Genomic DNA, 12414 nt, shown 5'->3' with positions numbered 1-12414 from the left:
TCCTGTTTTAAGGACCAAGATCTCCCTGCCTCAAGTGAATCAACTAATTTCACTTGTCTTTCTAATAATAATCTTTAAAGAGTTATTGACAGATCACCTACCAGGTTTACTCTTTGGCACTTCTTGAGGAATTTCCAAAGCTAGACTGATCTTATTGGTGGTTTCTTCCATCTTTTCTAATTTGATTGGAGGATCAGGCTCTGTTTAAGAAATTATAATGGCAGCCATTTAAAAATAAAGTCAAATATAAACAGAGGTTTTCAAAAACTAAGAGCAAAAACTTAAAAAGCAGCTATATACACTCACCTAAAGGATTATTAGGAACACCTGTTCAAGTTCTCATTAAAGGGTTACTTCAGCAATTAGCATATGGCTTTTTATCAGTAGAAATCCTGGAGTATATTCTAATGATTGTGCTCCGCTCTCATCACGAGCTCATCCATGACTGTCAATGTAATCTGACTGCTGCTGCGTTTGGGTGTTGACACTCCCTCAGCGGCTAAATCATATTATATTGAACAGACACATTCAGTTTTTAATTGTTGTGTCTGTTCTCTAAATTAACTGATTTTATGAAAATGAACAATGTAATGTTATTACATTGCTGTGAGTAAGTGAAAGTGATTCAGTAATCTAGTAGCGGTGGCTTTGGGAGTGGCCTTGCAGGGCATTGAAGCATTCTGGGAATTGTTGTCTTTCATCCCCATGAGACAAAAATACTTTTTTTTTTGTCTTTTCTCAGTCTAGAAAGCACTAAATAAAAAAAATTATTTCAAATTTCTACTTCATTAATAACCCAGTTTAAATACAGATTCATATTCCCAGCACTGAAGTACTCCTTCAATGCAATTATCTAATCAACCAATCACATGGCAGTTGTTTCAATGCATTTAGGGGTGTGGTCCTGAACTCCTAACTGAATGTCAGAATGGAAAAGAAAGGTGATTTAAGCAATTTTGAGCATGGCATGGTTGTTGGTGTTGACAGGCCAGTCTGAGTATTTCACAATTTGCTCAGTTACTGGGTTTTTCACGCACAACCATTTCTAGGGTTTACAAAGAATGGTGTGAATGGGGTAAATCATCCAGTATGTGGAAGTCCTGTGGGTGAAAATGCCTTGCTAGAGGTCAGAGGAGAATGGGCCAACTGATTCAAGCTGATAAAAGAGCAACTTTGACTGAAATAACCATTACAATTGAGGTATGCAGCAAAGCATTTGTAAAACCACAACACCTTGAGGCGGATGGGCTACAACAGCAGAAGACCCCACTGGGTACCACTCACCTCCACTACAAATAGGAAAAAGAGGCTACAATTTGCACGAGTTCACCAAAATTGGACAGTTTTAGACAGACTGGAAAAATGTTGCCTGGTCTGGTGAGTCTCGGTTTCGGTTGAGACATTCAGATGGTAGAGTCAGAATTTGGCGTAAATAGAATGAGAACATGGATCCATCATGCCTTGTTACCACTGTGCAGGCTGGTGGTGGTGGTGTAATGGTGTGGGGGATGTTTTCTTGGCATACTTTAGGCCCCTTAGTGCCAATTGGGGATTGTTTAAATGCCATGACCTACCTGAGCATTGTTTCTGACCATGTCCATCCCTTTATGACCATCATTTACCCATCCTCTGATGGCTACTTCCAGCAGGATAATGCACCATGTCACAAAGCTCGAATCATTTCGAATTGGTTTCTTTAACATGACAATGAGTTCACTGTACTAAAATGGCCCCCACAGTCACCAGATCTCAACCCAATAGAGCATCTTTGGGATGTGGTGGAATGAGAGCTTCGTGCCCTGGATGTGCATCCCACAAAATCTCCATCAACTGCAAGATGCTATCCTATCAATATGCGCCAACATTTCTAAAGAACGCTTTCAGCACCTTGTTGAATCAATGCCATGTAGAATTAAGGCAGTTCTGAAGGCAAAAGGGGGTCAAACACAGTATTAGTATGGTGTTCCTAATAATCCTTTAGGTGAGTGTATTTTCATGCATCTATAAGAAAATATTTAGTGGTTTCATAATATAATTCCAAAGCAATTTACAGAAAATATTGATTTTATGAGCCCAAGCTAAAGGCAACAATGGTCATGACATGAGAACTCAGTAGAAAGACACAGCAATAACCCAAACCATTCCATGAATGCATGTCCACCGCATAAAACCTATTCACATTTGTTTTTTTTTTCTCTTACTATTAAGAACTAGTAAAAAATAATCACATTTAATCTCACAAGTTCTGTCTTTAAAAAGAAGGGTGAAAGCAATAATGTGAGTAATGAAAAGTACTAGTAATACCTAAAATACTAAAATGAGAAAAATGTGCTAGAAATGATTGCAATTATTAATATCCTCAGATGTAAACTTTGACATCGCTTTAAACATTTAGTCAAATCTTGAGAATGAATAAAAAGGTTTTATGTCAAATTTCCCAGTCTGAAAACCTCTTGAATAAAACAAGGTTAGCAGATTTGTTAATCAAAAACGTGTTTTAAAAAATTGATTTTAAAAACAATGCATTACAAGTTAAGCAATCTTGTATTAAACAATTACTGACTTGTGCGGTGTCTGATCGTTTTATGTGGAGGTTTGGAAAATTTAGCTGTTATTCTCCCTCTTCCATCAATAAGTTCTGTATATCTGAAAGAGAAAATAAATACAGAGAACTTATTATTGTCCCGACATTGCATCCATAAATACGGCGTTGCATTTGTAAAGTACTTTACCTTAGTGGCTCTTCAAGGAGTTCTGTTTGCTCATCTCTGACTCCATCTTGAATTTGTGTCAAGGTCTGTCCCATTTGGTGGTCCTGTCCTCCCTGAGGTCTGTCACCTCTGCTTTGGTCCTTTAGATTTGGTACTGTGCATTACAGGACACACAGATTGGTCACCATGATGACGAAAACTTGACAATCTGCAGACAAGCCGTGATCTTAAATATCGTTGACTCACGTGTGGTGAAGGCTAGGTGTTGAGGGATGCTCTGAATGTTGTCCTGGCCTGTTCTGCGTACAGCAGTGAGGGCAAGTCGGTAATGCTGTCCTGGAATGAGGTCTCGTAGAGTGTACGTCCCCAGATTTCCATCAGGTATATAGCGGCTACGGGTGCTCAGGCCTCGAGTAATATTAACTACAAAACCGTCTGGAAGACTCCGAGCATGATGGTCCCATGTGACCCGAGCAGAGGTGGTGGTGATATGGGAGAGTGAAAGATTTTGAGGTGGAAGCGGCCCTGATGGAGAGGATAGTATAATGCACTGTTATGACAGAGGTGCATGTGTTTGAAACCACTGTTGGAGGTAGCGGACTACTAACATGCATTATGTCATAGGCACTGATTTATGTTTTTGCCAGTGGGTGCCCACCATTCAATCCTCCAAAAAATGTAAATCTCATCTGCTAATTAATGGGGAATAGCTCATGTTTTTCCATGGATGCTTGAGCCCCCAAGCACCCACAGGATTGCAGCCTCTGTAATCAGATTACTTTTTTGATGTAATGAGTAAAGTAATACATTTATTTATACATCTACATATTAAAGGAAGTGTAAGATTGTGGCCAAAACTGGTACTGTAATCACTCTCCCCTCTCCCCCTCTCCCCCTCTCCCCGACTCAAGGTTGCCAGATAGGCTGCAGGGTCAGCAGGAACTTTTGTAGCTACAGCTGTGGTAACTAGAGCAGAACTGGCAACCCGGATGCCGACACACTACTGACTTCGTGATTGGGAGATAGGTGGAGGGTGGAGCTTCAGGCCAAAACACAACATGTCAACATTAACATCAGTTGAGGGCTGCGACAACAACTTTTGAATGGCAATATCCTGGCCGGACTACTGTTGTCAGTGATATAAGTATTTGAAATTAACATGATTTCTTAATGTCTAGTGACATTACAGGGCCATTTTACGATAAATTTAAATACATTTCGTACATACAGTTCCTTTAATGTTTGATGATACTTTTCAATTAATTTGCTTAACTTTTTGCACTCTAGTGGTTACTAAACAGAACTGCATGCATCTTGCGGAAGAACATTGCAGCCGGAGCTACTTCTCTATGGTGTTTATGTCTATGGCGGATCACGCAGGGACTGTGCTCCTCCGCAGCGGTACCTACCAGTCTGGCCTAAAATAGTCCCAATATAAATACTTATTATAAGTGTACCATAATGACAAAAACACAGTTTGGAAAATGGATTCATGTTGTACATTCTCATTATATCATTTTTGTAAATCTTGAACACAAAAAAGGTTACGGACAGCAGCTTTAAAAGTTTTATTTTTTATTTTTTAAATTGAATTAAAATTTATGGGTACTCATGCATGCATGGGAACAGACAAAAAGTACAAAAATAACAAAACACTACTTTCAGCGTTCAAAAAAAAGAAGATTTGTACAGAAGGTCATTAAACACGTAAATCTGAAGAGATCTTTAGTTGGCATACATAGCTGAAGGGGTCAGGAAATATTCTAATCGGTCATAACAAAATATTCTAAATGTGTGGGTTTTTTTTTTTAAATGATGGTGTGTTAGGAAACATTTTATTTTAAGTTGGCATTATTACATGTACTTACTATAACAGTCAACTTTGCATAATTAAGTTACACTTTATTTTAAAGTGTCTTTATTACAGTGTAACTATATATTTAAGTCCTGAGTAATATGGTAGCACTTTATTTTAAGGTTCAGTTATTAACTATTAACTAGTTGCTTATTAGCATGCATATTATGGGATATTGGCTGTTTAGTAGTATTTATAAAGCACATATTAATGACTTATTCTGCATGACCTTATTCTACATCCCTTAATCCTACCTAATACCTAAACTTAAATGCTACAAAAACTACCTTACTAACTATTAATAAGAAGTAAATTAGGAGTTTATTGAGGCAAAAGTCATAGTTAATAGTAAATTTGTGTTCCCCATACTAAAGTGTTACCAGTGTTACCCATAATTATAACCCTAAACCAAACCCTAACCATAACTCTAAAGTAAGTGCATGTAAGTAATTAATATTAATCAGTACTTACTGGAGTAGGCTAAGTACAATACTGCTAAAATAAAGTGTAACAATGCTAAATAGGCTGTTGCTGGTGAATGCATTATACTAGCTATATTTAAAATGAAATAAAAACACCTGCAAAGCCTGGAAGAATGTGTCACATGCCTGTTCTGTCTTGTGTGCACTTGTGGGTTTTTGTTATTTTGGGCATGTGCTCTGTCATTGTCTGATCCCTCCCCCTTGTTACCTGATTAGTGTTTTAATTGTCCCACCTGTGTTCCCTGATTCCCTCTTGATTTCTTCCCTTTATAAGCTCCTTGTCTTTGTCAGTCTTGGTCGGATTGTTGTTCTGTCTCTGTCTCCTGGTTTCCCCTGTGATTCTGTTTGCTATGTTTTGAGTTTTATGTTACAGTCTGATTATGTGTTTTTGGTTTTGAGTTTATTAGTTAGCTTTCTTTTTGTTAATAAATAATCATCTTCTCCTGCACTTGAGTCCTCGCACCTATTTTCCTGTATCTGTAACGTGACAGACAGCAAGCCACAGCCAGGTGAGAAAAAGTAATATAACGCATTAACTTTCCATTAAAAGTAACGTAATTAGCGACGTAAATACCGTAATTAGTTACCATTTAAGGGAATTACGAAATATTGTAGTGCATTACTTTTAAAAGTAGCTTCACCCGGCACTGTTTGTAAAACAGAGCTGCAGAGATACTCACTGGTCCAGAAGTTCAGTGGCCCAGCAGATTTGCTGGTTGATGGCAAGTCTTCAGGGCGCAAACCACTCTGCGTGACTACGTCTACTGTATACATCTGACCTGGGAGCAATGTGCTGTGGGTTACACACAACTAATCAGTAAAATATGTGTTTTTCATATTTTAAACATTTATATGATCGACCTCAGCACATTATTTATATCAAATGTATAAATATGTAGGCCTACATTTTGTACACCGGAAACATTTGCCGACACAGCCAAAAACCAAAACCCGACTACACGTTTGAATTGATTCAGTGCCCATTTTGTGTCCTCAACGTGGAAAGGCTACAAAAGGTAAACATGTCAGCAGTGTGAATATTTAACTATGGTCACAAATTAAGTTTTTATTTATTTATTTATTTTATAATTTATTCAGCTGAAATAAGAACTCCTAAGAACTTTTAGTATGGTTTAGTATATCACCTGAGAACACAAACACTGAGAATAACATTTTTAATTACCCAAATATAATAAATTATATTTATTTTTTCTTTATTTTCTAAAAACTTTATTTTCAGTTTTGGGTTTCATTTAAAATGAAAACTTGAATAACAAAATCAATTTGGTGCATTAAATCAAATTTCTTGTTTCCTTTCCCCCATTTTTATTTTTTAAACTGCATTATACTTTTTCTGTGTTCATCTGGGGTTATGTAGCCTACCTAAAAATAAAGGAAAAAATAAAGAAAATCATATTTCTCTTATTAGTCACATGTAGATGTGTGTGTTTTTGGGTGAACTATTACATTAACAAGATTAAGCTTGGGCTACTTTAAATTGTAGATTTCTTACCACAGGGTTGAACATGAAGAGAACATTGTCAACATTTTACAATGAAATAGTGTTACAGTATACAACTTAATTAAGTTTTTTTAAATCTATGAATCTTAAAAAAGATATATATTATGCCTACACCAGCCACATGAAGACGCCAATGATGTGCACGGAACTCGCGCCACAGCTAAACGGATTGAATTGTTTCTGTGTGAAAATATTATTTTTCCAGTTTAACGTAAGAATGAAATTATGGACATCTAGTGGCTCAAACTTGTATTGCAGGCAAACGTTCTAACAGCAAAACAGAAGATTGTCACCTTGCAGTTTTTTGTTTTATGTGTGTTGTGAGCACGTTACACAATTAATCACGTGCTGCCTTCAAGTGCACCTCGGAAGCTTGAAGTTTCATTATTACGACATTATATGAAAGTAAGGTTAGGGAAAACAAAACAATAGCCATTCATGTGTAGAGAACACAACATTTCTTTCTGCACTTGAAGGCTGCAACATATGGGCCAAATACAAGATTTCTTCCCCACAGACTATGCAGATTATTTGCAGACTATTAATAACTTAAAACATGAGGGGTGACAAGCTTCAGTCTTGCAATGTGCACTTTTCTTGAGAAGTAATTTGTTGCTTTAGCAGTGTTTTTCTTTCTTTATGTATGTGCTGACCTTGTTCATTGTCATGACTGACCTGAAGGTGTACTCTGTGATGCTGCTATTGAGAACGGCTGTGCGAGGTCCACTACCATCTGCAGGCACCAGGGACACTCGAACCTGACTGATCGCAGCATGGCGGCCAACATGCACCAGCCACCGCAGCCATACCTGAGAAGACGACACATTCACTACCTCCAGCTGTTCCACCTTACGTGGCCCTGAGACAGAACAAGAGAAGAAGAGCCTGTGAGTGAATACTCTACTTGTATATGTTAGATTAGAACTATTAGTGTATAAAAAATTTGCACAAATGCACAAATAGCATTACATAATATTCATTTAAAGGCCATAACAAGAACACATTAAACAAAAAGTATTTAGGTACTATGTACTGTACACAGAAGACAAAACAAAATGTTAGGTACAAAATACTTATTGTGTTCATGTTGTAGCCTATTGCAAACCACTTCTGCTGCTATTGAGGTGGGATATGGATAAAGTTAGGAACAGGTACCAGTATTATGGTATCGTTAAGTTTAAGGGTGCATTGTATCAAATTATACAATTTAAATGTTAGTACAATGTAGTTTAAAGACACTTAATATTAAGTCATATAAAAACAGATATTGCAATCCTGCTGTCACATTAAGCTAAGGAAACAGGACGGGATATAATCACCATATAGGTACAGAAGAAAAAAGTGGGAGCTCTCACTAGTGCGGATGAGAGCGAAAGCTGGCTGGCTTATGTCATTGCTGTTGGTGTTGCGTTTGACAGAGAAGGTGGAGATGTTATAAAGCTGTCCGGGGTTCAGACCCTGCAGCACATAGGTAGAATGCTGCTTCTCCAGGAATTCTGTCTTCCTTGGTCCACGACCAATAGGAGCAAAGGCAACTGCAAAGCCGCTGATCAAATTCTGAGTGGCATCTGACTGATCCCAGCGTAACTCAACTTCATTTTCTTCTACCCGCAACACATGCAGGCCAGATGGAGGCAACAGGTCTGAGGACAGTGAAAGTATTTTAAATAACTCAAATACTCTCTAAGCCAGTGATTTTTAACCAGGGGGCTGTGGCCCACTAGGGGGCCTCAGCAGACTTCCATTGGTGCCTCAAGATGATAAAACATGCATTTAAATAAGCTAAAACTACAGTCAAATCAAGATATTTCTTATTTTAACACCCTATCGACAACTGTACTTTTTTCTTTCAGGTATGGGGTAGCATAGTTTTAAAGGTGAATTCTAGCTGTGGAAAAGTCATGTAAATTAAAAGTAAGGTAGGCAATTGCAGAAAGGCTAGCAATAGCAAGTTAGCTTTGAAAGAGTGAGATCACATCCTCCCTTCACAGTGCTCTCCAAAGCCATGCTTCCTTCAAAAAACATAAACGCATACAGCAGATTCTGTAAAGCATCATCAGAGACGCTGTTAAATGACCCCTCATGTCTCAAACCACATAACGTTAAAACAAAAATAAACGTATACAACTTGCAGAGCTGTAACTTGTACCACATGACTGCTGCAGATTAATTTCGGCATTGATAGTGTTGACAGAACGTCTCGGGTTACAAATGTAACCTTGGTTCCCTGTGAAAGGAGACGAGACACTGAGTCCTAGGGCGCTAATGGGGAATGCCTCTGTCATGACGAGTGTCTAAAGCACGTGTCAAAACCATAAACTGGAAAAAAATATAGACGTAGTGTCTGTGACGTCACCCATAGAATTCCGATAAGCCGTTCTGAAGCTTAAAGTATGGGCGACCTGGGCGTTGCCATCTTGTGAGCGGGTCATCGCCTGTCACTCCCGAATAACAGAAAATGGGCAAAAAGGCGGAATGTGGGCGGAAATTAGGTGACGCAATGACTATAGACGGCAGATAAATGGCTATCCACCTGTAACCACGGCCTTAATTATGCAGAACTTTAAGGCTTTATATAACGTAAACGAATGAGTTTAAAAACAAATCACCCCCCTCACAGTTGTCATGAAGGTCAAAATTAGCCTTATAGGCCAAAACCACAATTTGTACCAGGCTATAAACATTTTTTTTCTGCTGTAAAGTTGGGCATTTTAACATGGGGCTCAATGAGATTCTGCTCCCTTCTGGAGCCTGTCTCTAGGGCCAGTTGAGGAATTGCAGTTTACATTACTTCCGTATTGGCTTCAAGAAAGATCACGGGAGGTTGCCGCTTGGTCAAAACACATAATATAAACCATAATCCGGCGACTGTAGTGAACATCCTAATCTTCTTTTCTGAAGGAGACGTGGACATGCATGTCTGAAGCATTGCAATGAGACGCAGTGTTTTCCTTCTTAGGGGTATGTACCATTGAACGTCGATACTCTATTCCCTAGGGCCAAAAACCCCGGTTACATCGGGCAGCTTAGCTCAGGGCCTGGTATTCAAAGAATACCTTAAAGGGAATATGGCCAAGGATTAAAAAATATATCCTGCCAGTCTCCACAGGGAGACACACCCCTCACAAGTGGCGGTATCACAAGGGGAAAGCAAGATGACTCTTTAAAGCAAGCTTAGTAATGCCACCTTGAAGACAGTTAACCAGGGAGGATCCAAAAAAGAGACTACAACCCAATCCACTGCCTCCACGGAGCTCTCAGAGCAGAGGCTTCAGCATTACTACCCTCTATAGCAGGGGTTCCCAAACTCGGTCCTGGAGGGCAGCTGTCCTACAGAGTTTAGTGCCAACCCCAATCAAACACACCTGAACCTGCTAATCAATGCCTTTATAGGACCTAGTAAGACATTGATTAGCTGGTTCAGGTGTGTTTGATTGGAGTTGGAGCTAAACTCTGCAGGACAGTGGCCCTCCAGGACCGCGTCTGGGGACCCCTGCTCTATAGTGAGAGGAAACCTAACTATGCTCTAGGTTAAAAGAACATCTAACCAAGGAGGTACATAAAGAGTCACAAAACTTGGACCTGTCATCTAATGTGGAGCTCTGGGGAGCAGAGGTCTCTGAGCAGAGGTCAGCTGACGACTCTTTAAATTGAGAGGAAACCTAACAACTCTTTCTTAAGGATTGTTATACTAGGGAGGCTCACAGATAGCCATACAACCCAGTGTAGCCACCACAATTAAGCTCTAAGAACAGAGGCCTTAGAAATATAACACTTTAAAGTGAGAAGAGGCTTTGTTACATTCTACACTAAGGACTTACTTCTTTCAGAGGAGGCTCAAAAAGGATTGTGACAACTCTATAGGCAACTTCTATCCAGGTAGAGCTCTGGGGGTGGAGGCCACAGCAGGATGACTCTCTAAAACAAGAGGAAGCCTATCAATGCTCACTTTGAAGACAAACAACCAGGGAGGCTCAAAAAAGAAGACGACCAATTCCAGTACCTCCATGGAGCTCTCAGAATGTAGTCTTTAGCATAATGACACTTTAAAGCGAGAGGAAACCTCTACGCTTAAAGACCATCTCACCAAGGAGGCTCACAGGGAGTCACACAATTTGGACATGTTATCTAATGTGGAGGTCTGTAGAGTGGAGGTCTCAGCATGATGACTCTAAATCTAGAAGAAACATAGCAATGTTCCCCTTAGTTCCAACAAGGAGGCTCACAGAGAACCATACAACCTGGCGTGACCACCACGGCTGGGCTCTATTAACATAGGCCTCAGCATATCGTCTATCTCAAATGAGGGGCTATGTTCCGCGTTAAGGACCACTTACCAAAGAGGCTCAACAAAGAGCTCAATACTTCAATACTGCTATACAGGCATAGCCTTATGGAGTGGAGGCCTCAGCAAGACGAAGAGGCTTCAACGTGACAACTCTCTAAAAAAGAGACAGCCTAAACAGGTCAATAATGCTTACCAAGGAGGCTCAAAGGGAAGTCTACCACCTGACACTGCTATCCTAGTGGAGCTCTGGAGAGCTTAGGTCTCAATCGAGTAAATCAAAAGTTTCATTCAAAGTCACTCTAGGGAGGCTCATAGAGCCATAGACACAAGAGTCAATAGTGTCAACTCAATAGTGCCAACCTGGACAGCCTGACTATGCTTAAGTTAAAAACCCAATATCCAACAACAACACTCACAATCAGTATCCTGTGTCGAACCAGAGGGCAGAAGTATAAGTATAAATAATAAAACACTGTCAAACAACATCATAGATCCAGCCTCGGGGCCTGATGTAAGTCCATGATAGAAGCCTCTAACACACCCCACCTGACCTCAGTCAGACTGGTGGGGGTTGGAGGAAAAGAAGGAAGGAGGCAGATGTTATTTGGCCTCTACATCCAGAAAATGCTGGGCATGTCTACTCTCAAATACTTCCCTCAAATCCTGTTTTTCCTTACATGACGACTCCTCTGATTTCTACTCAGTGGAGGAGCACGAGTGGCAAAGCTTACCCTCTGGCCCTGTCTTTGGTCCTCAGACCAAGATGTGCCAGGACTCCTAGAATCTTGGAACATGGACCTGGACCAGCAAGGTATATAGGTCTTGAAGGCCACAAACCTCCTCTTTGACCACCTGACCACCATCTTAAAGGACAACTCCGGTGAGAAATTAACCTAGGGGTAATTAACAGATGGTTACCGAGTAGATCGTTCTCTGGGATGCGTTTTAATGAAAATCAAATGTAAAGAGTTTTATCTTTAAAAACAGATTAGCTTATAATGCTAGTCTATGGGGCACAGGGTAGACACAGAGTGGTAAAATTAAATCGCTAGTTAATACCACTAACAAGGCTCAAAATAGACTCACACTAACAGGGTAGCATAATGAGGGTCTACATGCAAACCGAAGCATTGAGAACTTTGTAAGTGTACAAACAATTTAATAAGAAGATAATTTATAAACATAGTCCCTTACGCGTTCACGGACAGGCACCATCTTGGAAAACAGTCTCGACTAATCGATCCACGAGCGCTGTTCTAAGTGAGCTGGTCGATAGGAATTAAGTTTGTGAAATGTAATAACATTTAGTTTTATTTATTTATTTTCTCTGTTGTGTTCAGTGTTTTCTTCCGGAAACAATGGACCAAATGAGATTCCAAGTCACAGTTCATCACTTAGCAGAGCGCTCGTGGCTCGATGAGTCGAGACTGTTTTCCAAGATGGTGCCTGTCCGTGAACGCGTAATGTACTATGTTTATAAAGTGTCTTTTTATTAAACTGTTTGTACTCTTACAAAGTTCTCAATGCTTCGGTTTGCATGTAGGGACCCTCATTAT

General features: G+C 39.7%; 1 protein-coding gene across 4 annotated transcripts in view; it reads right to left on the bottom strand.

The window, feature by feature from the left end:
- sned1 (sushi, nidogen and EGF-like domains 1) overlaps window positions 1-12414 on the bottom strand; it is a 43103-nt gene that overhangs the window by 3502 nt on the left and 27187 nt on the right. For all 4 annotated transcript variants that reach the window (XR_010908625.1, XM_067459607.1, XM_067459606.1 and 1 more), the window contains 7 exons: window positions 7926-8213; window positions 7246-7429; window positions 5729-5841; window positions 2958-3236; window positions 2733-2865; window positions 2564-2646; window positions 102-200 (listed from right to left, as the gene is read on the bottom strand). Coding sequence is in view for 3 of the 4 variants with exons in the window: in XM_067459607.1 (XP_067315708.1) it covers window positions 102-200; window positions 2564-2646; window positions 2733-2865; window positions 2958-3236; window positions 5729-5841; window positions 7246-7429; window positions 7926-8213 (1179 nt within the window). In the remaining variant the exon portion in view is untranslated. The remainder of the gene's footprint in view (window positions 1-101; window positions 201-2563; window positions 2647-2732; window positions 2866-2957; window positions 3237-5728; window positions 5842-7245; window positions 7430-7925; window positions 8214-12414) is intronic.

The sequence above is a fragment of the Pseudorasbora parva genome, chromosome 12, assembly GCF_024679245.1.
Source record: "Pseudorasbora parva isolate DD20220531a chromosome 12, ASM2467924v1, whole genome shotgun sequence".
Taxonomy (NCBI): domain Eukaryota; kingdom Metazoa; phylum Chordata; class Actinopteri; order Cypriniformes; family Gobionidae; genus Pseudorasbora; species Pseudorasbora parva.
This window is presented reverse-complemented; position numbering and strand designations above follow the sequence as displayed.